This window comes from Tupaia chinensis, unplaced genomic scaffold (assembly GCF_000334495.1).
Source record: "Tupaia chinensis unplaced genomic scaffold, TupChi_1.0 Scaffold000076_1, whole genome shotgun sequence".
NCBI lineage: Eukaryota > Metazoa > Chordata > Mammalia > Scandentia > Tupaiidae > Tupaia > Tupaia belangeri.
This window is the reverse complement of record NW_006159536.1, coordinates 76,476-104,458: the sequence shown is the minus strand read 5'-3', so window position 1 is coordinate 104,458 and position 27,983 is coordinate 76,476. Positions and strand designations below refer to the sequence as shown.

Genomic DNA, 27,983 nt, shown 5'->3' with positions numbered 1-27,983 from the left:
GTAGCTGCAGCTGAGGCTCCTATTGTTATCTGGTACAGTCTTACTCTATGGGAGCAGGTTAGCTATGATAAAACAGAACAGAAGAAAGAAGAAACCAGTGTCTGTTCTATGGGTTTATAATATTTTTTATAATTTATAAAACCCTAAATGAAGATAAAATTTGTACAGTACTTAGATCACATGAATCAGGCAACCTACCCTTTGACCTGTCAGATTCATGCATATAATTCAGTTATAACGACCCTGGGGTTTCACTGTAATTTGTAAAGTAAGGTAGCTACTTTCTTCTCACTTCCCTTAGGACTGGGGCTTCCTCTCCTGGGATGTTTAATCCATCAGTTTCTTCTATTAGAATCATGATATTCTGACTTTGTGTTCCTGGTACTATTATCCTAATATTCTTTGGGCCTCAAGGATCCTAGCTGTTCAAAAATTTCCAGATGTAGGGCAGCTGGTGTTCACAGATAGCTCCTGAAAATAGCTGCTATCTCCAATCGTATATATATTTTTTATATATAGGTTTTTGCTGTAGGGACTGTGCGCTTGTCAGAAAGACAGAGAACGACAGAGAGACAGAAAGCGAGAAATCACCCCTCCCCCCGGGGGTGGTGGTGGCCATGCTGCACTCTCTTCTCTTCCATTCTCCTCTTGGGATCTTAGGCACACAAGCACATGCACCTGGCGTGAGTTTAAGCGACTGAGTCTGAGACTTGAACCGTGGTTGACTACATGGGAGTCCAGCGACATAGCCATTACACCAACTGCTGGTCCTGCTATCCCTAATCTAAGCAATGCTGTATCCTTCCACTAACTCATGCTACCCATAGTGGGTCCAGAACCTACAGAATATCCAGCAGATACCCAGGCCCTGGCATAACTCCCCATGGAATGATAAAGAGTATGGGATGGTTATATGCTGGTTCTGGCCCATTCCTTAGTCTATGCCATGTGACATTGTAGAATTTGTCCCAATCTCTTATACCTTAGTGGCCACCCTTAAAAGAGTCCAGAGACAAATATTACGTTAAAGCATATTGGGGCTCAAATAAAATACTTAGACATAACGTGTTGGTTCAAGAGATTAATGAGAGAGTCTTATCTGCTGATTCCAATGTTATGGGCATGTCTTGGCCTCAAATCCAAGGCCTACACTTAAGTTCTCTTGGTTGTATAGCCAGCTTCTCAAGTGCTGGGGCATCAGAAACATGGGCTGGGTACAGCAGGAGAGTGACTGTATATATAGTTAAAGAAAAAATTATTCATGAAACTTGTTAAAGATGGTGAGAGGACTTTGTTTCAAGGGGGCCATGAAGGTAGGTATAGGAACAATTGCAATGGGATTTTGTAGTGGAGAAGAGAATTTGAACTCAACTCCAACTTCAACAAGGACACATGGGTATTTAGCCAAGGAGCAAGGTAGTGGTCAGTGGGTGAAAAATTTACTAGGGGGAAACATCAAGGAATATTTCTAAACTTACTTGATAAGAATATTTCCAAGGGTGAAAGTTACTAAACTGGTTTAAGCAAGAGTCTTGCTCAAACTGGATTCTACAAGGATGGAGAGAGAAATCCAAGGTTGAACCTAGTCAAACAGGAGTCAGAGAAAATTAACTGAAGTTTTGGGTAAAGAGGAGAGTCAATATTTTAGTAAATACTAAAGACGGTAGTATTAATAGCCTTGTTAGAGTAATAATATGTTTGCACTTCCCAGCTATGTCATAGTGTTTATACTTTCGCTTATGTTATGGAGACTAAATGTGATCAGTGGGTAATTGTATATATTGAAAACTTATCTAATTTAGCAAAGATCCTCTGTTAGATTATTTTGAGATTCCGTTGAATGGCTATCATTCGTGTGGCATCTCAAGCAAGGTGCCAAGAGGAGTTAACATGTGAAAACTAGAGCAAGTGGCGTTGTCCAAGGGCGCCCACTGCTGGTGGCCAATGTTCCTGCGCAGTGCAGAGTGTTCAGCCCTTGCCACCCAGCTGAACACATACCAAGTTGTGCAGCTGAAGCACTGCTGCAGGTTGGAGTAGTCACTGCCGCAATTGCAGGAGGTAATCTGCAAAGGAACATGTCAACAGTTGGGAGAATCGTCCCCAGAATACATTACTATGACTCTGTGACAACCCTTTGTTCTAAACCCACCTCACGGTGGCTTGTAGAGAGAGGATAAAAAAGACAAGACTGAACTCCATCAGCTGTAATGGAGATGGGGAGAGAGATGTGTACATGACTCTTTCTCTCCTGTGTGTGTGTGTGTGTGTGTGTGTGTGATTGCATCAGGTCTTTGTGCCTGATTTGATTAACAGCAGAATTTCTCTCTTTTTCTCATTTCATATCACCAATGCAAATTTTTGTGTGTCTTAACTTTTTATTCTTTACTACATTGTGGCTATGCATCCTTCCTATTTTTCAATAATTATTTTATTTAAATTTATTTTATTTATTTATTTTAATTTGACCAGAGAGAACGGAAGGGTGGGGAGGAGTGAGAAAGCAAACTGCCAGGTCCAGGACCTGACTGTGGTTGGCCAGGTGGAAGTCCAGCGCCTTTAACTACCCCGCCACCTGCCGGCCCTGTATCTTTCCTATTAAAGTCCTTTGGAGGTCTTCGAAGCAGCTGGGTAAAGACGGTCAATATATAAAGAACAAGTCAGAAAAGATGTCATCAATTCTCACTGTTTCATTGAATTTTTATAGTTAAGTAGAGAAATGGTGAGAATAGACAAAAATTCACCCTGCAAACTCCGAGTACTCTTGTTTTAAATGTTGGCAGTCTGAAGAGCTAAGCAGGAAGATTTCCCCCCCCCTCGTTTTGCCTTCTAAATTCAGCTTGTCTGAGATGATCTGGGCCTGGGAAAGGGAGCTGTTCTCCAAGACTGGCATTTTCCCTTTTCCCAGAACTTGCTAAATTCCACCCAATCTTCAAAGCAAGGAGGAAGTGAACATGTGTGGCTTCTGTGTCTTTGAAAATCCATACAGCTGACCTCACATGGAAGAGTTTTTGTTTTCCAGACCAGAATAGGAGTCTTTCTTGATTTAACTGTTTTCCGTGTTTCCAGAGCTAGATGTGTCCCTCTAATTAAGGGAGATAGAGAAGTGTGACATGGTTCTTATCCTTGAATTTGTAACCTTGTTGAATAGACTACATGTGAAAAAGGAGAAACCATGTGAGAAAGACAATGCTTAATTGCTAAGTCGGGCAGTAGGGGTTATACAGAGGTACCCACTTCCTCCTGCTGTCTTGTCTGTCACACTCACTGGCTCTGATACCCTGCAGTTTTGTCCTGTCCCTGGTGACCTGGGAAGGCTGAAGGTGGTAAAAATGACTCAGAAGCCCAGCTGACTGGGACAGAATAGAGAGCAAGGAGGAGGCTTCTCTGTGGGATAGGGATGCCAGGAAGGGCAAAAACACAACCAGATTTGTCAGGGTAAGGTCTCAGAACTGACATCTAATAGCTAATGTAGAGAGATAGGAGAGGTAGGCTAAATAAGAAAGCAAATATGAAAACATTTTCAAAGATGATAAGCAGCATTTTTGTGAAGGAAAAATAAAAGAGATACTGAGCACTTCCTTCAATTTTAGAGAATGGATGGGTAAGTGAAATGAAACACTGGTCTTGGATGCAGTAAGACATACTTTATTATGTCTCTCTCTCTCTCTTTTTTTTTTTTTTTGAGAGGTTTTGGCTATAGGGCACGTGCGCTCACCAGTAAGACAGACAGAGACAGAGAGACAGAAAGTGAGAAATCATCCCCCCGGGAGGATGGCCATGCCGCAATCCCTTCTTCTCCTTTCACCTCTTGGGCACTTGGGCACGCATGCACACACGCCTGGCGTGAGTTTAAGCCATCTGGTCCAGGACTCGAACCGTGGTTGACTACATGGGAGTCCACCAACATAGCCATTATGCTAACTGCTGGTCCCATGTCTCTTTGTATTACCAGGTAACACCTCATTCTAGAATATAAGGGAGGTTAAGAGACTGAGGACCATGCTGGACCTTTTATCACAAATGAATATGGAGTTTAACTTTAAAGTTATATGCTAGTTTTTATTTCCTTTAAAAATAATTGCAAAACTCTTCCTTAAAAAGACAGGTCTTGCGTCAGGCAGGTGGCATGGTGGTTAAGGTGTTGGACCCATACATGGTAAATGACAGTTCAAGTTCCAGACCTGTGTCTTGCTTTCTCACTTTCTCTTTCTCTCTGCTCAAATTAAAAAATAAATAATATTTTCTCAATGTAAAAATGTGTCATGACTTTTCCAACGACCCAATAACAAAATTAAGTAAAAGAATAGTTCTTAAAAAGAAAAAAAAGCAGATCTTTTCTAAGTCAGAAAAATGTATAAAGCCATTTAAGACCCTCTAGGAACCCATTGTTAAAATAAGTTTGCTCAGGGTCAGCAGGTGGCATAGTGGTTGGGATGCTGGACTCCCACATGGCTGACTGCGGTTTGAATCCTGGACCCAATGACTTGAAACATTTCAGGAATGTGTGAATGCCCAAAATCCTGAGATGAAAATGGAGGAGAAGGGATTGTGGCAATAGCCATTCCTTGGGAAGTGATTTCTCACTTTCTGTCTCTCTGTCTCTCCAGTGAGTTGCATGCACCCTATAACAAAAATCTCTCTAAAAATTTTTAAAAATAAAAAAGTTTGCTCATCAAAATATGTATAATAAGTTCACATGTATGACCAGCAGTTAGCATAATGGCTATGTCACTTGACTCCCATGTGGTGGACTATGGTTCGAGTCCCAGTCGTGGTGGCTTAAACTCACGCTGGGCATGTGTGCATGCATGCCTAAGATCCTGAGAGGAGAATGGAGAAGGGATTATAATGTGGCCATCTCCCTGGGGAGTGATTTCTCGCTTTCTATCTCTCTGTCTTTCTGGCAAGCACACGCACCCTTTAGCAAAAACCTCTCAAAAAAATTAATTAAAAAAAATAGAATAAAAGTTCACATGTTAATATATTTGAATAATTCTAATATAACCCTTGCTTCTTTCAAAAACAAAACCTTTCTTTTAGGAGCCATTAAAGCTACTGAGGCCTTCAGGGGCGAGCAGGTGGGCATGGTGGTTAAGGGCGCTGGACTACCACATGGCCAACAGCAGTTTGAGTCCCAGACCTGGAGGCTTTCTCTCTCTCTCTCTCTCTCTCTCTCTCTCTCTCTGCCTCTCTGTGGTTGAATTAAAAACAAATAAATAAAGTTAAATAAAATAATTCTTTTTAAAAAAGTAATTGCATGTTTAAAAAAAATTACTGAGGCCTGTTGAAAACCTCCATGGTAGTAGTTCATTACTCTTCCTGCCTTCTGAATGCACAAATGTTTTATTTTTGTTATTTTTTATGTCAGAGAACACTCGCACACTTATAAGAGAGAGAGAAGGAGGGAGAGAGAGAGACACACACACCTTTGATAGGGTCTTGTCATATGACAAGGTCTTGTCACAGGTTCTGTGCCCCGCCACAATCCTCTATCCCCAGCTCTCCGTCTGGTCAGGACCTTGGACACGTGTGTGCACCCAGCTTGTTTCCAGGCCAACCCAGGCATCTGAATCCATAAGTTGGCCGTGTGAATTCCAGTCTTGTAGGGCACAGCATTGCTGGACCAAATATTTTAGTTTATAACCTGGGATTTCCTGTAGCCTCTGCAGACTTCTTTTGCTGGCTCTCTGTAGACAGCTGTATGTCTTCAGCATGTATATTCAGCGGCACATTATTAACATGACCCTGCTGAAGGAAGCCATGTCTGCTTTCATTTAAATAGGACGGATTGAACCTGCAGCAAACTTTATAGAACTCATTTGACTCATGATGATGAAAATAGTAATAGTTAATAATAACAGCCTACTGTATAAATGTCTAGTATGTTCTGGGCATTGTATCAGGAATCTTACACACACTACATCATGTAGCAAATCTGCAATGGTACAGTGGGGCAGTAGGGACATGCATGGGTGGCAAAAATTGACCAGAGACAGAAATGTGAACCTGAGCAGAAATTAAGTTTATTAGAGCTCAGAGCACAGGTGAGAGTGCCCTGGGTGAGACCTGAGTAGGGTCACCATGGGTTTGGGCCTTTTAGTGGGGAAGGTCTTCTTCTTCACCTTCTTTTTTTTTTTTTTTTTAGGTTTTTGCCATAAGGTATGTGCACTTGCTAGAGAGAGACAGAGAGAGGGGAAGTGAGAAATCACACACATACATCCCCAGGGTGGACGGCCATACCATAATCCCTTCTCCTCCAATCTCTTCTCAAGATTTTGGGCACATGCACATGCACCTAATGTGATTTTCAAGATGCTGGGTCCGGGGCTTGAACCACAGTCGGCCATTTGGGAGTCTAGCACTTTAACCACCATGTCATCTACTGGTTTCAGAAGGTCTTCTTTTTATAGTCTCAATTATAGGGGCAGGATACAAATAAACTCTGCAGGCTCCTTCAGGAACGCGGAGTGTCTATCGGCCCTGGGTGATTGCCCGAGGTAGCACCAGATGGGGTCAGAAACATCTCTTTTCCCTGTTGTAAAAGCTTATGGTGGAATGGGGGAGGCTATCTTGGGCCCTTTACCCAAGCAAGTTTGCTCATGTTCTTGGGTAAGGCTCATCTTAGGCTCTCTTTTTTAATCCTTGCTTGCCTATTTTCTTATGAACCCACCACAAAACCCGACGTCATTATTATCAGGACTGGGCCCTAATATTTGATAAACTCAAGCCAAGAAGCATAAATATAGCCCTTCCCCTCTCCAGGCATACCTCCTGACACCCCACTTCCTCACGTGTCCAAGCTTTGTCCACATACCAGTCTGCTCCAGTCCCAGCTAGCCTGGATGACAGGCATGCGTATGCACCTAGCGTGCTTAGGGAGGCCCAGGGACACTAACCCAGGACCTTTCCATGTGGATCCAGCCACACCACAGCTGGGCCGCTGCCTGTCCCTCTTTTCACATTTTTAAAAGCTTTTTATAAGTACTGTTTACATTTTTTTCTTTTTAATGGCAGAGTGCACGTGCATGCACATGAAAAAGAGTGAGAGAGAGTAACCCCCAGTGAAGCCTGGTCATGCTGCAATCCTTTATCTCCAGTTCTCCATCTCATCAGGGTCCCGGGCATGCGTGTGCATGTGCATGCACCTAGCATGTTTTTCAAGCTGATAGAGCCAGGACTGGTACCTTGGTCAGCCTTGTGGCCTCTGGCTTCGTCTGCATAGCTAACTACTGTATTGTGTTGACCAGCACTCTTTTTACTTTCTCCACGGTATCCTTTAATGCATAAAAGCTTTAAATTCTAATGAAGTCCAATTGGTTATTTTCTTTTGTTGCATTGCTTGTGATGTCATATTTAAGTAATCCTTGCCTAATATTAGGTCACAACAATTTATGCTTGTTTTCTCCTAAAAGTTTTATAGGTAAAGTTCTTACATCTAGGCTTTTACTTCATTTTGAGGTAAATTTTACGTATGATGTGAGACAGGGATTCAGCTTTATTCTTTTTTTTTTTTCTTTTTTTAAGTTTATTTGTTTCGTGAATTTAAGAGAAAGAGCAAGATAGGCAGGCATTTCCAACGGAGTCTTCACATGTGATCCAGCCCCAGCCTCAGGCAGCCTGGATTATGGCTGTGTCTATGTTAGCTCAGCGTGTATAGAAAGGCTCCGGGATGCAGACCTGGGGACCTGTTCTTGTGGGTCCTGTGTCATGGGGTGTTACATTACTGCTGAGTCGTTGCCTGGCTTCTGGCTTCGTTCTTGTGCATGTGGACATCCTTGTGCGTAATAAATGTACTAGCACCATTTATTGAAGACTTCATTATTTCCCCCATTGAACGCTCATGCCACTTTGGTCTAAAATAAGCTAAATGTTGACACGTGGGACTGCTTCTGGACTCTCAGTTCTAGCCCATTGTTCTTATGTTCATCCTTATGCTGGTACCTCCCTGTGCGGATTACAGTGGCTCATGGTATGTTTTGATCGTGAAGTGGAAATACGACTTTTGTTCTTTTTCCATATTGTTCCAGCTATTCTGAGTCCCTTGAAACTCCATATGCATTTTGGAATCTGCTTATCAATTTCTACAAAGAAATAGAGCATTATTTTGCTTATATAAATTTGAAAGAGCAGCTAACATTCTGGGAAAGCAGCTCTACAATACTGGACAGAAATCACGAGATGGTCAGAATAGCAAATATTAATACTTCAGTATACATAATCAAGTCTTTGATACTTCTGTCTCCATAAAAATGTATTTATTGAAATAAAAAATAAAGGTGACCATATAATGATGTTGAATTTGAGGGGACACTTAGAATATTTTAACTTTTTAAAAAAGAATTATTTATTTAATTTTATTATTTATTTATTTATTATTATTATTTTATTTGGAGAGGTTTTTGCTTTAGGGCATGTGCGCTCACCAGAAAGACAGAGAGACAGAAAGTGAGAAATCATCCCCCCCAGGGGGATGGCCATGCTGCAATCCCTTCTCCTCCATTCTCCTCTTGGGATCCTGGACATGCATGCATACGCGCCCAGCATGAGTTTAAGCTACTGGGTCTGGGACTTGAACTATGATCTACTACATGAGAGTCCAGTGACATAGCCATTATACCAACTGCTGGTCCCTAATTATTATTTTTAAATTTGACCAGAGAAAGACAAAGAGAGAGAGAAAGGGAGAAAGCAAGCTACCAGATCTGGGACACAAACCAGTCTGCCATGTGGGAATCCAGTGCCTTAACCACCACCAGGCGACCTGCAGGCCCTTTTTTTTTTTTTTTTTTTTTTAGTTTTTGCTATAAGGTGCATATGCTTGCCACTGAGAAATCATTCCCTATAGGCGATGGCCATGCCACAATCCCTTCTCCTTCATTCTCCTCTTGGAATTTTGGGGACCTATGCACACGCGCCCTTCATATTTTTCTTATCTTTTTAAAATTTATTTTTTGTATATCTTATATATTTTACTTCTTTTTTCCCCTCTTGACTCCCTCCCTCTCACCTTCTGCCATTTCCCGCCCTCCTCCCACACTGTCTCTGGTATCCCCCATGCTCTCCATGCTTTCATACTGTCAAATAGTTTAGTTCCCGCCATAGAGTGCAGACATTTGGTATATATTAATTGGGACATACAGTGCCTCTTTTTCATAGTTTGACTTTCTGTGCTCAGCAGTAAATCTTCCGTATTTGTCCATTTTCTATCAAATGCCACAGTCTCATTGTTTTTTTATGGCTGAGTAGTTTTCCACAATGTGTATGTACCACACTTTTTCAGTCCATTCATCTGTTTATAGACATTTGGGTTGGTTCCATATCTTAGCTATTGTGAATAATGCTACATAAACATGGATTAGCAAATGGTTTTCTGACCAAGTGCCTTCCTAACCTTTGGGTAGAAACCGAGGAGCGGACCTTCATGTTTTCCAAGTCTCTGGGTCTGGGTTGCAAACTGAGAAGGTGGCCATGGGAGATCGAGAGCCTTAACCACTGTGCCACCTGCTGACCATATAATAACTTTTATATTTACATTTTGTATAATAATTCGAAATTAACAAGGTATGGTCACAATATCTTTCCATCTTTTTATTATAATTATCCAAAGATTTAGTAAATGAGGAATCCATTGTTATTTATAGTTTTCAATAAGGTAATTTAGGCACAGAAATGGTAAGCAGTGGCTTGCTCAAAGAGATAAGGAAGGTAATTGGCCATCTTCAAGGGCTGAAGCTGAAGGGTTTTCTGGGATGGAAGAATTTTAATGCCAGAACTAGGAGAATCTCTGGAAAACTGGCTGAGTTGGTCACTTTACTAGTATGTAGCAGAGACAGGATAAGAAACCAGCTATTTCACTCTTCGTTTAACATTTTTCTTACCAGATAATCTAATCAATCAGGCATGGCTTTCTCTGCTTTGAAAATTCTACTTAAAGATCTTGTGTTCATACTTCTTTTCCTGACTAATTTTATCTGACACTTCAGCTGCCCTTAATCTCTCCAGAAATCATTTGTCTTTGGTGTCCTAGCCACAGCTAGTTTTATGGTTGTTTTTTTTTTTTTTTTCCCTTTCCATGGATTCTAGTAGTCACCCATCTTTCTTCTTTCCTTCAGGCTGTAGGTCATGGAAGGCAGAAACAGTCAGGTTTCTTTCCTTCTCTGACAGTATGGACAGACCATAAATACCATTGCTTGACCAATAGAAATTAATTGGGCATTCAAAACACATTTCAGGGTCAGATAAGTAGTCTGGGCCACCGTTTATTAGAATTCAGTTGTTACTTAAAGATAAGCAAGAGCCGCTTTGTGCCAGGAACACAATGTGTGTATTTATTGTGTTTCTACACGGATCATAAGAAGAAAAACACAGACTAGTACAAGTCAATGGCCCGTCTCAGAGAGCCAACTTTGGCATCTATGGCCCCCCAGTCGTGGTACCGCCGGTAGTCCCCCGGCCTCAGCAGGTATTGCCGCCCCCGGTAGTTGGGCAGCTCGTACAAGACCCAGCAGCCCTCCAGCACGTGAAGGGAGTAGATCTCATGGAGACGGAAGCGATCATGGATGCAGGAGCAGTCTTCAGTGAGCTCAGACACGAGGCCTCGGTAGTCATCCCTCTCGTACAGTCTTATCCTGTGAGAGGAAGTCTGTTGTGACAATAAATAGAAGAAAAATGAACGGTGAGCATCCTTGATAAATAAAAGTGACACAACCAGCCTGAACTTCATGAAACATGGCTTTCAAACCATCCTGTAAAATGCTTCTTCTCAAGATAAAGCTGACCTGATTAGTGAACTGGAGATTTTGTGGGAAAAATTAAGCATGGAAATACGGGGAATAAAAGTGTGTCCTTTGGGCTCAGCAGCGGTGGTGTAGCAGTAGCATGCTTCTCTGCAGGGTTGGAAGCCGTATGGGAGATCAGGGTTCATTCCCTGGTCGACTGGTACACATGCAGCACGTACGCACGAGACTATGACCCTGGCTAGTTGGAAAGGCTGAGGGCTGGAGTCACAGCGTAAGATGCTGTTGAGGCTGCTTATCTCACAATCTCTGCCTTTCTTTGTCTCTCTTGAAAAAAGTTTTAGGAAGTGTTTTCTCAGGACCAGCAGATGGTGTAATGGGTTATATGTCGCTGGACTCCCTCATAGTCAACCCTGGTTTGAGTCCTAGACCTGGTGGTTTGAAACTCACACCAGGTACATGTGTGTGTGTGTGCGCCCAAGATCCTGAGAGGACAGTGGAGAAGAAGGGATTGTGGCATGGTCTTCCCTCCTGGAAATTAATTTCTCTTTTACTGTCTCTCTGGCGAGCATGCACAACCCTATAGCAAAAGTTTCTCTAAAAAAAAAAAAAAAGTATTTTCTTGGAAAGCAGCCATCTGCCACAACCATAGTGAGTCTGCAGAAGTTCCGTTTCTATCATGACTTCATAAGGAGTCCTGTCAAGCTTATTTTGAAGTAATGTTTGGCACTCATAATTTACAACAATTCATTTTTACTCTGAGTCTATGTCTTTTCAAATGACATTTTCCCAAGTCATTTATATTATTTGAGTTTTGGGTTTTATTACTCCCAAAGAAATGTCTATTATATTTATATTTATTTGTGCATCTGTTATTTTTTTCTGGCCTAAATTTGGCTTTAATTCCTGGATCCCCTTTTCATATGACATAATTTGGTGCCACAAGGAAACACCAAAAAATGACACATGTTCCACGTGATTAGAACACAAGAAGCAGCACCTTGGTAAGGACCATATTCCATAAAATTCTAACCATTAATCTTCTCTGATTCTTGTAAAAAAAAAAAAAAAAACTAGTTGATTAACGACTCCTGAAAAATATAAAGCTACTTACATGTCAAAACATTTTATTCTAGGTTGTAGAACAATATGTCATAAAAGGTGTTAAAATAAATAAATCACCAACAGTCAGAATACATTATGTCTATTTTGTCCTCCCATAGTTAGTTTATCTCTAAAAATAAAGAATTATAGGGACCAGCAGATGGCATGCTGGTTAAGGCGCCAGACTCCCACATGGCTGACTACAGTTCAAGTCCTAGACTTGTAGGTTTACTTTCTCACTTTTCCTCTCTCTCTCTCTCTCTGGTCAAATTAAAAATAAATTAATTAATTAAATGAAATAAATAATTCTTTTTTAAAAAAAGAATTACGTATATACAGCTGTTTTTTCTATACTGGACAAAATTATTTTATTATTCAGAAACGAAGGATCACTGAGATGCTACCAAGTTTAATTTTAAAGGCAATTTTTCATGCTCTAAAACAATAGTGCTGTCCCTAAGTAAGAAAAACATTATTGTTTGTTCTTCTTATCCTGGTGTTTGAGTCAAGCCTTTCTATCCATGTCATGAACACTAATTCAGAGTTGGAACAAACTGACTTTCTAAACAGGAATTGATCACTGACACTCTCACGTCAGCCAGGTTGAAGCAAGACTCACATAAGGAATTGAACGGCAGGAGCGGATGGAGTCACTGAGGCCCATCCACTGCTGGTAGTCCGAGTAGTCCCCGCGCCTCAGGAAGTACTGGTGGCCCTGGTAGTTGGGGCGCTCATAGAGCATCCAGCAGCCCGGATGGAGTTGCAGCGGCTGAAGTAGTTCTGCAGGTTGGGGCAGTCGCTGCTGCATTCGTAGCAGCGGCCCTGGAAGCCCCGGTCCTCGTAGAAGATGATCTGTAGTGGAAAACAAGGTGATGGCAGTCAGCTGGCAGGGACGTCCCCACATCCAGTTGACACTCAATAGACATGGTACGGCACCTCGATTCGCTCACCTTTCCCATGGTTATTGACAGCGGGTGATCAGTGTCCAGTGTGCCGGGACAAGAGTGGCAGCTGGTATATATAGCAGGACTGCTGCTGTGTTGGCAAGAACAACACAAAAGGAACCTGGGGGTAGTGCGTAAGGGGATTTCTGTGATCATGGGGCAGGGGGCTTTCATTCTCTCTGGCATTTTCGAGTTGTCCTTACTAGCTCCAGTGAAAGGCATTGAAATCAGCAGAGCCATTATGACCTTAGAGACAAAGGGCGCACTTCTCATCCTATGCAGCTCGCTGGAAATACATTACATGCCCAGCAGTTTGCAGTGTTTGCCTATGGAAACTGCTGAGATGGAAGTTGGTGGTTCCATGAGGTAGCTCATGAGAATCATATGAGTCCCAGGAGGACTTGGTGTGCAAGGGGCAATTAAAAAATCCCAAATAAAAATCTTTCAATTAAAAGACAGCTATATCTCTTAAATTACTTCATCAGTATGACAGGGTTTAGACAAAACATACTTTGCATAGGTTTCGATAGGAAAGAAAAGATAAGAACCGTGCATACACAAAATGTCAGTTGTGGTTATCGATGAATGGCAAGACCACGGGTCCTTGTTTTATGTTTTTATTTTTTCTTTTTGCTGCATTTTATTTCCTTTATTTTCTGTTATATTAGGTTGTCGGAAAAGTCATGACATATTTGCATAGAAAAACAGAAAAAATGTCATGACTTTTCCAACAACCTAGTAAATATACATACATGAGATGAAAAAATAGTAAAATTAATTTTTCAGTGTATGACTTTGAGTTGATATGCAAAGCAGTAAGTTTATGCAAAGTAGTAAATTTCAAAAGTAGATATATTTCTCTTGAGATTAAATACTCCTCCTTGAGCTAGAAATAGAGATCTCCTGAGAGTACATGAGACACTTAAAGAGTAGAAAGTACACAGGATCCTTCTGCTCCCTTCCTCCTGCCACCTTTCTAGGACTGCTTTTTGTTTTTTAAAAGTAGCATTGTGATTTGCCTGTTTTCCCTCTCAAAAGTGTCATTGTCTCATGGAATCCATGTGACTGCCTGAAGAGCTTTCTCCATTGCTGCAAGCGGAAGCACTCTGCAGAAGTGCAGGGGTTGAGGATCACTCCAAACCCCAGATCATCTGTTGTCATCCCATATGTATATGGGAAAATGAAATTGAGCACCTTTATGCTTTGACCCATGGAAGGGCTCTAGGGGTATTCGACCGTAGCTAGCGATATGTTCATAATACAAATGTGCAGCTGTTTATAGGATAGACAGCAACAGCCACAGAGATGTTCTGTTACAACTAACAGAGCTAGACAAAGAGAGCCGGACAGAGTCCTGTAAAATTAGACACCTGGCGGTGTATGCAGGACTATAGGTCGCTGATGCCTGCCTCCTTCTGCTGCAGGTCTACTAGTAGATCTCAATTATGATCGTAATCCAATCCAGTGTGGAAGAGGCTGCCCTGGACTCCTAGCCACAACCTCACATAAGAATACACCACTGTTTCAGTAGCAATCAACAAACCCTGCACATTTTGCACACTCTAATGAAAACTTCTGCAGAAGAAGGCACACCCAAGTGTAAACCATACTGACATTTATTTGATCAAGTTGTTATTACCTACATGGATGGGCTAAGTCAAGTGCTTCATCAGCACTTTGGAAAGGTACTGAAAAACTAGATACTTTTCTTTGCCTAGTAGTCTAAAAAGGTTTTTCTTATTTTTAAAAATTAATTTTATTTATTCATTCATTTATTTTAATTTGACCAGAGAGAGTCACGGGGAGGTGGGGTGGGGAGTGAGAAAGCAAGTCACCAGGTCCGGGACTCAAACCATGTTTGGCCATGTGGAAGTGTCCAGCACCTCAACCACCATGTTTCCTGCTGGTCCTCAAAGATTTTTCTCATTTAAAAAAAATGCTTTGTTAAGGGCTGGCAGGTGGCATGGTGGTTGAGGTGCTGGACTCTCACATGGCCAACCGCAGTTTGAGTCTTGAGCCTGGCACCCTGCTTTCTCACTTTCCTTTTCTCTCTCTGGTCAAATTAAAAATAATAATAATGTGACCAGCAAATTGCATAATGGTTATATCACTGGACTCCCACATGGCTGACCGTGGTTCGAGTCCTGGACCCAAGACTTGAAACTCAAGCCAGGCACGTATACGTGTGTGCCCAAAATCCCAAGAGGAAAATGGAGGAGAAGGGATTGTGGCATGGCCATCCCCTCTAGGGGCGCTGATTTCTCACTTTTGATCTCTCTGTCTCTCTGTGTCTCTCTAGTAAGTGCATGCAGCCTATAGCAAAAATCTCTCTAAAATAATAATAAATAAAATTAAATAATCATTTAAAAATATATTTTGTTAAAACAATTTATTTATTTATTTATTTATTTTGTATACAAGAACAGGGTAAAGGCAATCATGACAGATTAATTTTATTTGGATTAAAAATTTGGAAAACTGCCTCCCATTCACCACGATGCAGCATCTGGTGCTACACATTTTTGAATATGCTACAAAACCAGCCTGCTATGACTCAGAAATACCATGTACTAGGAATGTTCCAGAAGTCTGTCGGTCACAATGAGCATAAGAAACATTCTTTTTTTGTTGTTTTTAAATCAAACTGTAGCCATGTAATATGCTTCTAAAGGAAGAAAGCTCAACACCAAAAATAACACTTCAGTGAGTTTCGTGTCAAAAGCTAACTGGAGAGAGGAAGGTGCTGGCAAAACTGCAGTTGAAAATGATGCTTCTTGTCCACCTCAGGAAGCTCTATTAGGAAGTTCCATGGGACAATTTCAAGTTTCTAAGTGGCCTGCAGAATAAAAATATGTTTTTGGTATTAAACACACAACTTAACACAGATACAGACATTAGTTCTCCATGTATAGGAAGTTAAGATAGAATATCAGATACTGACAAAAATGGATTATGTAAATGTAGATATAAGAATTTTTCTGGAGGGGTCAGCAAGTGGCATGGTGGTTAAAGCACTGGACTCCCACATGGCCAACCATGGCTCGAGTCCTGGACCTGTTGGCTTGCTTTTTCACTTTTCCTCTCTCTCTGGTTAAAAAAAAAAAAAAAAATGATGATAAATAAAATGAAATAAACAATTATTTTTTAAAAAGGAATTTTTGTGGAACTACTCTGATAGATTCGGAAATTGAATAATTTCTCAACTAAATGTAATATATGATCCCACAATGGATCTGGTACAGAAGGAAAAAAAAATGCTTTAAAAAGGGCTATATTGGGGGAACCAGCAGTTAGCGTAATGGCTATGTCACTGGACTCCCACGTAGTCGACCGCGGTTCGCGTGCCGGACCCGGTGGCTTAAAACTCACACCGGGCGTGTGTGCGTGCATGCCCAAGATCCAGAGAGGAGAATGGAGGAGAAGGGATTGCGGCATGACCATCCCCCCTGGGGGGTGATTTCTCGCTTTCTGTCTCTCTGTCTTTCTCTGTCTGTCTGGCGAGTGCACGCGCCCTACAGTGAAAACTTCTCCAAAGGAAAAAACAAAGGGCTATATTGGGTCAAATGACAAAACCAGCATATGGACTGTAGATTAGATCAAAGGTCAGGTGTTCCGAAGTTGATAATTCTACTGTGGTTATTTAAGAGAATGACTTTGTTCTTAGGAAAAACAAGCTGAAGTATAAAGGGGGAAAGTGATGAGGTATACATAATCTCTAATGGCTTAGAAAAAAATTACTTGTCAATATACAGAGAGCGAGAGAACGTGATAGAGAGAAACAGAGAGAAAATGATAAAACGAATAGAACAAAACTTAACAACTGGTGGAGCCAGGTGGGAGCACAGTGGTAAAATGTGATGCTCTGTGAGGCTGGCCACGTGGTAAGGCTTAGCATCCAGAGATCTTGCTGAATACATTGGGCACCCCTGTGCCCCTGATCTGGGGCTGTCTGGAGCTGGGAGTGAATCATGGCATTAAGACCCAGTGGGGGCGGCTGGCAGGTGGCATGGTAGGTAAGATGCTGGGCTCCCACACGACTGACCACAGTTTGAGTCTCTAAGCTGGCGGCTTGCTTTCTCACTCTCCTTCCCCACACCCTGCCCCAATCAAATGAAAAGATAGTAATAATAATGATAAGTAAAATTAAATAAATAATTCTTAAAAAAAAAAAAAGACCCTGTTGGGGATGCTGTCTCTATCTCTGTGTCTCTGTTTCTCTTGCTCATGAAATAAATAAATTTAAAGCACACAAAACAATGAAATATTGACAATTGGTGTATCTAGGTAAAAGGAATTTGAGGGTTCTTCATCATTATTTTGCATTATTATTTCTAAGCTTGAAATTATTTTCAAATTAAAAACAAACAAGAAAATCAATACAATTTTTACTGTTTGTGGCCAACTCTATCCAAAACAAATTACTTTTTCTGGTAGCTTAGCAGTTACATATTACGATTGTAGTTTATTATTTTGTGTTTCTGATATATTGATTTGAATGTTAACTTAAATTGCCTTCTATGTCAGGTTTCCTTCCATCCATGATACTGTGAGTCCTTCGGGAGTGGTAATAAAAGGAGTTGGTCCTGGTGCTTTTCTAAGCCCTTGCACATATTTGTATACTGACTCATATCGTCCTTGTAACAACCCTTGAAGGGGCCAGCAGGTGGCATGGGTGGTTAGGAAGCTGGACTCTCACATGGTCAACCACAGTTTGAGTCCCAGACCTGGCGAGTTGCATTCTCTCTCTCCCTCTCTCTCTGTGTATGTCTCTCTCTGATGAGCTCATGTGCCCTATAGGAAATGAAAATAATTATAATGATAAATAAATTTAAATAAATCATTCTTTATTTTAAAAAGCCTTATTAAGTAGTTTCTCTTACAATTTTCTTTTTATAGTTGAGGAACGGAAGCAGAGAGAGATCAGTAACTCACCCAAGTTACTAAGTGGGGAGCTCTTTGATATTGGTCCTGTCTGTTCCAAATTCATTTCCTAGTAACGTGCCCAATACTGGCACCTTTCTAGGAAATTGTGCTGCTCAGATCAATTTTGACTAACGAATGAGCCATTAAAACCAATATAATAAAAAGAAATGATTAAAACTGTTTACCACAATATTTAGATTTTTAAAATATATGACTTCTCTCTCTTCATGAGGAAATTCAGTGGCTAGAAAGCAATAGGAAATTAGGAATAAGGCATTATTTTATCTTGAGGTTAAATAAAAAGTTGTCTTTGAGCCAAAAGATATGATACAATACCCACAAGCTATGAAAGAGAAAACTACAGAACCTAAGTTTATCTAGTAAAGACTTTTTCAGACAAGAACTGTGAAAGTGTATTTTCATTCATTTAATTAAAGTTTTACTTCTTTAGCATAGCAGAAATTCTAACAAACCAATGAGACACACAGATATTTATATGGATGTGTGTAGTAAATAGTGATTATCAAAAGAAATATTCACTGGTTATTTCTCAGGAGTAGGAAAGGGGTGTGCGGAAGAGGAAGTTCTTATGCTTTTCACTCTATTTTCTATATGATTTGAGAACTTTGCTTATGAGCATGTCTTGCTGTTATGCTTTTTAAAATGACTTTAAATAATATACTACCCAAGAGTTGGAACAAAATGCTTAAGGTACACAAATAATAAAGTGTAAAAGAAAAAATATAAATGGATTTTTAAAATTTGATTATCAAAGGCCTTTATGGAAGAGATCTTCTCAGGATCTGCTTCTACTGCAAAATGGGCACTGTTCTTCAATATTTCAGAACTGGGAAGCAACAGCTAGCATCTAGAGCTGGCTGGTCCCTAAAAGGAGCCCCTAGTTTTAATCGGTATAGTAGGGCACAGTGTTTTCAGAGTAGTCACCTAAGGGTCTTTCACTTACTTCCAATTTACTCATCAACAATAGCTACCAAACTTTCATGGCCTTCAAAAAAATCACTTCATATTCAGGTGGAAAATAATAAAGAAATAAAAGACCTATGTCCACCAAGAAGCCAATAATCTTCAGTGATTGTGGGGAAAAAAACCATATAGAATAAAATTATATTTTCAAAATAACACATAATGAATCATCTTTTTATTTTATTTTAGTTTAGTTTAGTTTTTTTTTTTCTAGAGACAGGTGCACTCGTTGGAGAGAAAGTGAGAAATCGCCTCCCAGGGGGATGGCCACACCACAAACCCTTCTCTTCCATTCTCTTCTTGGGATTTAGGGCATGCATGCACATGTACTCAGTATGTTTTTCAGGCCATCAGATCCAGGTCTTGAACTCACAGAGTTGGCCATGTGAGATCTGGCACCTTGACCGCCACATCACCTGCTGGCCCCATGAGTAATCTTTAGAGCAAGTTTTTATTACATAAAGTCCATAGATGAGTCTTAATGGACTACGAAACCCTACTTCAGAGATCTCTGTTTTTCATGATTAACTTTGAAGTCTGATTATCTTTGTGAGGATGTGTGTATGTGTGTGCACATGTGCCATGCATGTGTGTGCACATGAGCTTTGTATATATTGGTGTTCATCTGTATTTCTGGAGTTGTAATTGTTATTCAATTGTTTCGTCTTGCTTTCTAAACCTAGCTATCTCTGAAATTGAAAACAAAGAACCAAAAACGGGGGACCAGTAGGTGGCATGGTGGTTAAATCACTGAACACTCCTACATGACTGACCACGGTTCAAGTCCCAGACCTTGTGGCTTCCTTTTCACTTTCTCTCTCTCTCTCTTTCTGTGTTTCTCTCTGGTCAAATTAAAATAAATGAATAAATAAATAAAAATAAATAAATAATTTTTAAAATACGCATCTTCAAAAAATTCTTCAAAAACAAAGATATGGTTCTGGAAAGTCTATATCCTCAAATCTCAGTTACAGAAAAATAGCTTTGGAAGAAAACACAATATGGTGATTATTTCTCAATGGTACAATTGTTCATTATTAGGATAACACTTACTAAAATGCTGATATGACCGAAGAATTCAGGCAGTCCAAAATGTGGATGCTATGGTAAATTCACATTTCTTTTTTTTTTTTTTTTTTTGCAGAGGTTTTTGCTATAGGGCGCATGAGCTCACCAGAAAAGCAGAGAGACGGAAAGTGGAAGTCACCCGCCCCCCAGGAGGGATGGCCACTCCACAATCCCTTCTTCATTCTCCTCTTGGGATCTCGAGCACACATGCACATGTGCCCAGAGTGAGTGTAAGCCACAGGGTCCAGAACTTGATCTGCGGTCACCTACATAGGAGTCCAGCGACATAGCCATTACATCAACTGCTGGTCTCAATAAGTTCACATTTCTAATCAATAAATAGTTTGCCTCTGAATCCTGAATAAATTCTGTGCCCTCTGTAACCCTGTCTATTCAGAAATTCATGTTAAAAAAAATGCACGGTATAGAAACCAAACTACTGGATCATCAGAAAAGTCATGACACATTTTTGCCTGGAAAAATATATCATGTCTCTTTCAACAACCCAATAAATTAAAAGGAATTCCAATGTTCACTTGTATTTTTTGAAGCAAACCCAGTGTCTAACTCAGTGTATTAATTTGTGAAATTCCCTTCTCCTTTTTCCACCTTATAACTCTCTAGCTAATCCAAGGTCTCTCACTCTCACCCCTAAAACGTCCCAAACACCTAGCCTAAACCAACTTCCTGATTTTCTCCCCTTTCAGCTTGGTATGTTGACCAGCTTGGTCTCTCAGACTTCTTTTTAAGTTTTCTTTTCACTTTGCACATTACTATGGAGAGCCCAGAGCTGGAAGAACAAAGACGCCCCTTCCCTTTGTCCTTTCTCTCTTGCCCTTTCCATCTTTGACCATTCTCTGAGTTCTAGAACAAAAATTTGGAATTGGATGAACAGAGCAGGAGCAGGAGAGATGCCAAGCAAGAAAAGATAAAATTCCCGTTAGTGAAAAAAGGACCAAGAAGGGGAACATTTGGGACATAGGATCAGTATAAGCTTTCTTGCCAACTCACTTATTCAAGTTAACAAAAAAACATTTGATTAACTTGTGAATATTTTTCAAATGCTGAAAAGATAATGATGGCAAATATTTCTGCAGAATGTATTCTGTGTTACTTTTCCTTTTCTATCTTCTTTACACGCATAATCTCAGTTCATTGCTACATCAATTTAAAGGGTTGGTACCATTATTCTTCCCATTTGCAGAGGAAAAAATTCAGGCAGAGAGGTTAAGTAGCTTGGCTGAAATCACATCACATTAAGCAGTGGGCTCTAGATTTGAACCAGAGCATCTGACTCCAAAGGCAAGACTTTCTACCGTAATACAAGAACAGCACTCCCAAGCATCAATTATCAGTTTGGTCCAGTGTTTTTTTTTGTTTTGTTTAGTTTTTGTTTTTAAGAATTGTTTGGTTAACTTTATTTATTTATTTATCTATTTAAATTTGACCAGGGAGGGTCAAAGAGAGAGGAAAAAGGAGAAAGCAAGCCACCAGGTCCGGGACTCAAACTGTGGTCAGCCATGTGGGAGTCTAGCACCCTTAACCACCTGCCGGCCCCCAGCATATGTTTTGAGACCTACTTCGTTCTTTGGCTGTATGTCTGAGGAACGTCTTGGTGATTTCCATTCTGAGGCATTTGCTTCCTTGGTGGAGCCGCTGGTGGCATTTTTATTTGCAACTCCCTTTCTTGACTTGATACCTATAGATACATGCAACAACCATGTCTGATTACAAAACTTACACACACATACACATACATACACACACATATATCCCTCATAGTTTTAGATCCTTCCCTTCTGAAGTGCTTTACTCTCATCACCAAAGAACCTGAGAAACTAGATGTCCCTGATTTGGATAGTGAAAGGAAATCACATCATACAAGTTCCTATGTCTTTTTTAATTCAACCAGACAGAAAAATCTAAATACAGTGACAAATTTGGTCTTGCCTTGTGAACCCATGTCCTTATTTCACTGAAATTTCTCTAAGCAGATGAAAGGAAATGTACTTACTTTGTTTGCGGACATATTCTGCTGCTTTAGGTGCTGTTAACATGGCGAAAGGGTGCAGGGAGAGGTGGAAAGATGGAATTCGGGGAGCCTGAAAGGAAAGCAGTTCTGCTTTTAAAAGCTGTGCATGCTCCGTGTTGGTAATATCTGCTAGTCCTTGCCTATTTTTAAAAAATTAAAAAATATTTATCTATTCAATTGTATGTATGTATTATTATTATTAAATTTGTTATAGAGCACATGTACTCCCCAGAGAGAGAGAGAAGGAAAATGAGAAAGCAAGCCGCCAGGTCTGGGACTTGAACCTCAGTAGGGCATGTGGGAGTCCAGCACCCTAACCATCACGCCACCTGCGGGCCCCACCCTTGGTCTGTTTAATCAACCAGTCTTAGATATTAATAGCAGCCCGTCTGGGTCTGGGACTCAAATCCGCATTGTCAGTTATGTGAGATCCAATCACCTTTACCACCATGCCACCTGGCTGGCCCTGGTTTCTAGTTTTGCTTATTATAATTAATGCTATTATTAACGTTCTAATGTATATCTTTCGATCAAAAGATTTACACAGTTCTGTTGGGTATCTACTAATGAAAGGAACTGGTGTATCGTAAATATATGCACATGTTTACCTTTGGAATATGTTTTCAAAAGTTCTCCAAAGTGCTAATATCAGTATTCTATTAGAAATATGAAATTTCCAGTGGTTCCACATCCTCAGCAACACCTGTTACTATCTGTATTTCAGTTTAGCTTTCTTATGGGTGTGTAGTGGTATAGAATTTAAATTTACCTATTCACTACTTAAGATGAGAACTTTTTAATATTTATTGGTCATTAGGATTTCATTGTTTGTAAAATGTTCAATTTTTAAAAAGAATTATTTAATTTTATTTATTCATTCATTTATTTTCATTTGACCAGAGAGAGACACAGAGAGAGAGAGAAAGAGAGAGAGGGAAAGTGAGAAAGCAAGCCACAAGGTCCTGGACTCGAACCATGGTCAACCATGTGGGAGTGTCCAGTGCCTTAACCACCATGCCACCTGCTGGTCCACCCCACTTTTTTTTAAAGAATTATTTTTTTAATTTTATTTATTCAAAATGTTCAATTTTTAGAACAATTTTTCTATTGAGTTTAATAGTTTTATCTTTCACATTGAATCCACAATTCATCTGGAATTTATTTTTGTTTATGGTGTCAGGTAGAGATCAAGTTATCTTCCCCCATCCCCTGCATAAGGAAGGTATTGAACTGAATCAGCACCATCTACTGCGAAGCTCATCCTTTTCTATTACACGTCCTTGTCACTTGTCATAAATGAGCTGATCAAATGGTGGTCTCTGTTTCAGACTCTCTAGTTTGTGTCACTGGTCACCTAGTCTATCCTTGCATCAATTCCATGGTAGTCCTCAATATTTGGTAGTTGCATTTCCTAGCTTTGTTTTTCTTTTTCAAGATGGCTTTGGTTCTTCTTGGCTCTTTGCATTGCCTAATGAATTTTATACTCAGCTTGTCGATGTCTGAGAAAGGAAGGAAAGGGGTGGGGAAAGAAAGAAGAAAAAAAAAAGCCTTCTGGGATTGAATTGAATCTCTAAGTTACTTTGGGGGAAACAGATTTTCAACAATAATGAATGTTTTAATCTATGAATCCTTTTATCTACTTTTTCAGGTCATCTTTATTATGTATAACACTGCAATTTTCAGTGTAGAACCGAAACACTAATTTTTCGTTAGATCTATTCCTAGATTTTTTTTACTGAACAGTAAATGATATATTTCTCTTTAAAAATAAAAAAAATATTTATTATTATTTAATTTTATATAGGGCACATATGCTCAACAGAGAGAGACAGAGAGAGAAAGAGAAAGTGAGAAAGCAGCCCAGATTCAGGACACAAACGGTGGTCAGCCATGTGGGAGTCCAGTGCTTTAACCACTACACCACCTATCGGTTCTCATAAATGACTTATTTCTACATTTTATTTGTTTCCTCTTTATTCTTGATATATAGAAATACATTAGTTTTTTTTTTAATGTCAATCTTGTATCCAAAAACTTTGCTAAACTCATATTTTTTTTTCTTTTTTAGGAGAGGCTTTTGCTATAGGGCACGTGCACTTGCCAGACAGACAGAGAGAGACAGAGAGACAGAAAGCGAGAAATCACCTCCCAGGGGGGATGGCCACGCCGCAGTCCCTTCTCCTCCATTCTCCTCTTGGGATCTTGGGCACGCACACACATGCGCCCAGCGTGAGTTTAAGCCACTGGGTCTGGGACTCGAACCATGGTCGACTACATGGGAGTCCAGCGACATAGCCATTACGCTAACTGCTGGTCTCTAAACTCATATATTATTATAATAGTTTGCAGATTTTTTTTTGAAATTTCAAGTTATCTATTATATCATCTGCAAAAAGTAACTATTTTCTTTCTTTTTATTATTTCTTTATTTCTTTCCTTATTTTATTCTATTGACTAAGATCTTCAATGTAATATTAAATAACAGCAGTAATTGTCCTCTTTCTTACCTCAAGGAGATTATTATTATTGAGCATGATATTTGTTACAGTTTTTTAAAACTTATTTTATCAGATTAAGGAAACTTCCTGTTTTTTAAAATTTCAGTAAAATATGCATAACAAAATTAGTCATCTTAATCACTGATATTAAAAAAATTAACAATCTTTTTATTTCAGAGCAGTTTTCAGTTAATAGCAACATTTTTTAAAAGAATTATTTTATTTGACTTTATTTATTTATATTTGACCAGAAAGGGATAGAGTGAGAGAGAAGGAAAGTGAGAAAGCAAGCCACCAGATCTGGGATTTGAAACTCAGTTGGCCATGTGGGAGTCCAGAGCCCTTAATCACTATGTCACTTGCCGGCCCCAGTTAATAGCAATATCGAGGCAATGGTACAGAGAGTTCTTATATAACCCGCATTCTCACATACATACAGTCTCCCCGCCACTGACATGCCCCACCACAGTGATATGTTTGTTACAATTGATGAAGCTCCTTCAAAGTTCCTCTGTTTTGTTTTGTTTTCTGGAGAGAGACAGAGAGAGGGAGAGTGAGAAACCACCTTCCAGGAAGGATGGCTAGGCCACAAATCCTTTTTCTCAATTCTCCTTTTGGGTTTGGGCATGCATGCCCAAGTACCCAGCATGATTTTGAAGCCGCTGGGTCCAGGGTTTAAACCACAGTTGGCCATGTGGGAATCCAGCACCTCAGCCATTATGCCACCTGCCAGCCTCCCAATGTTGTTTTTTAAAAATTCATAAATAAGCACTGAATTTTGTCAATTTTTTTCAAGATATTTAAAGATGATCATATTTCTCTTCTGTTAACATAGTAAATTACATTGAGAGATTGTTGGAATAAATTCATTTAGTTGTTATGTGGTGTCTTTATATATATATATATATATATAGTGGGATTGATTGGCTAATATATTGTTAAGGATTTTTCCAATTATGTTTAGGAGAGATTAATCTATATTTTCCTTCTTTTGGTGATTTTGTTTTTTGAGGTTTTTGCTATAGGGCGCGTGCACTCGACAGACAGACAGAGACAGAGAGACAGAAAGTGAGAAATCATCCCCCCAGGGGTGATGGCCACGCTGCAATCCCTTCTCCCCCATTCTCCTCTCGGGATCTTGGGCACGCACGCAGACGTGCCCGGCGTGAGTTTTAAGCCACCGGGTCCAGGACGCGAACCGCGGTCGACTACGTGGGAGTCCAGTGACATAGCCATTACACTAACTGTTGGTCCCTGGTGATGGTTTTATTATGTTTTAAAATGAAGGCTATGTTGGCCTCATATAAACATTAAGAGTTTGTGTAAATGAGCCGACTTTTGTACTCTTATCTCTATTTTGAGACAGGGTAGTATTTAGATAGTAATAGTCCTGATTGTGTGTGAAACAACATGGATACTCTTAGGATTAGCTAAGAATCACTGTAGAGGGTGAAATTCCTCCAATATTCTGAGGGCAGAAACAACGTAATTTTGTTCATAGTAAATTGGTTTAATTTTATGGCTAGGGTGACCTAAAAAATGTGAAAGAAGTTGCTAGTTGCCTCACAAGGCATCATTCTCCTTTTGACTCGTCTTAAAATTTGTTAGTGGGGGAGGCCAGCAGGCAGTGTGGTGGTTAAGGCGCTAGACTTCCTCCATGGCTGACTGTGGTTCAAGTCCTGGAGTTGCTTTCTCACTTCTATCTCTCTCTCTGGTCAAATTAAAAAATAATTAATTAATTAATTTAATAAATAATTCTTTTTTAAAAATTGCCAGAGGAAAGGCCAGCAGGTGTCATGGTGGCTAAGGACACTGAATCCCATACAGCTGACTGTGGTTCAAGTCCTAAGCCTGGCAGCTTGCTTTCTCACTTTCTCTCTCTCACTCTCTCTCTCTCTTTCTCCCTCTGTCCCTCTCTGGTCAAATTAAAATAAATAAATAAGAATAAAAGTTAAATCAAGTAATTCTTAAAAAAAAAATTGTCAGAGGGTACCTGCACTTGCTTGGGGGATAAGGTGGAATGAGAAAGCACCTCCATGGGTCATGGTCACACCACAATCTCTTCTTCTCCATTTGTACCTCCTTTTGGGAGTTTAGACAGGCACACACACACACACACACACACACACACACACAAGCACCTGGTGTATTTTTCAAACTGCCAGGTTCAGGGCTTGAACTACATGGCTGACTAGGTGGAATCTAGCCACCTCAGTCATCGCACTGTGAGCTGGCCCACCTTTTGATTGTTAGTTAGATATGATGATGCCTAGCTAAAGCATATATATGTGTGTGTGTGTGTTGTGTATGTGAGTACATGTGTGTAAATTTTTTTAGAGGTTTTTGTCATAAGGCATGTGCGCTCACTGGAGAGAGACAGAGACTGTGAGAGGGAAAGTGAGAAATCACCCCCTTCCCAGGGGGCATAGCAATGCTGCAATCCCTTCTCCACCATTCTCCTCCTGGGATCTTAGGCACACGCACACATGCACACAGCGTGAGTTCAAGCCATCAGGTCTGGGATTCAAACAGCAGACACATGTTGCCTAGGGTCTGGTTTTTCTATGCACTGGGGAAGGAGGAGTCTGGTGATTTTAAAAGTCACATCCAGTTTGAATGCTCTATGAACATTCTTGAGTCCTGGTATTTTGATGAGCCTGCCAGCAGTTAATTTAGCTTCCTGTGCAGTTTATATAAGAAGTTATTTTACAAGTACTAAGTGGGGCCAACAGGTGGCATGGTGGTTAAGATGCTAGTCTCCCACATGGTAGACCATGGTTTGAGTCCTGGACCCAGTGACTTGAAACTCACACTCTGTGTGTGTGTGTGTGAGTGTGTGTGTGCCCAAAATCCCAAGAGGAGACTAGAAGGAGAAGGAATTGAGGTGTGGCCATCCTCCGGGGGGGCAGGTGATTTCTCACTTTTCCTCTCACTATCCCTGGTGAGCTTATGTGCCTTATGGCCAAAACCTTAAAAATAAAATAAAAGCACCTGAAAATAAAAAGTAGGATGAAATTTAAATCCTTCATATAGAGTTAATTGCATTCTCTCTGTCTCTCTCTCTCTCTTTAATTTGTCAAAGGGTGCTTGTACTTGCTACAGTCACACACACACACACACACACACACATACACACACACCCCCTCTCTTCCATTTCTCCCTCTCTTTAGGATTTTGGCCAGGCAAGCACACAAGCCCCGTGTGTTTTTCAGGGCGCCAGGATTAGGGCTCGAACAAAGCCATCTGAATTACCTTGCCATATCGCTGAACCCATATTCTCTTTTTAACTTTAAAGCTGCTTGTTAATATACTTATTGTCTCAAAGTACAAGTATTTTATGATTATTTCTCCATTTGAGTACTTACTGAATACCAAATTATGTCTAAAGTACATTGAAAAGTGTTTAAAGCCAGCAGGTAGCATAGTGGTTAAGACACTAGACTCCTACATGGCCTACTGCAGATTGAGTCTTGAACCTGATGGCTTGCTTTCTCACTTTCTCTCTCTTTCTCTCTCTCTTTCTGGTGAGCACACATGACCTATAGAAAAATATATATTAAAAAAATACAATTAAATAATTCTTAAAAAAAAAAAAAAAGCCTTTGGGGTCAGTAGGTGGTGTGGTGGTTAAGGGTGCTGGACTGGGCCAGCCACAGTTCGAGTCCTGGATCTGGTGGCTTTGTTTCTTCTTTCT

General features: G+C 40.2%; 1 protein-coding gene across 1 annotated transcript in view; it reads right to left on the bottom strand.

The window, feature by feature from the left end:
- Positions 1-10,312: 10,312 nt before the first annotated feature.
- LOC102494693 (uncharacterized protein C2orf80) overlaps positions 10,313-27,983 on the bottom strand; it is a 40,444-nt gene continuing 22,773 nt past the window's right edge. Inside the window, 5 exon segments of the mRNA XM_014584256.2 lie at positions 10,313-10,642; positions 12,460-12,593; positions 12,596-12,692; positions 21,340-21,458; positions 21,774-21,861. Of these exon segments, the coding sequence (XP_014439742.2) occupies positions 10,370-10,642; positions 12,460-12,593; positions 12,596-12,692; positions 21,340-21,458; positions 21,774-21,861 (711 nt within the window). The 3' untranslated portion in view covers positions 10,313-10,369.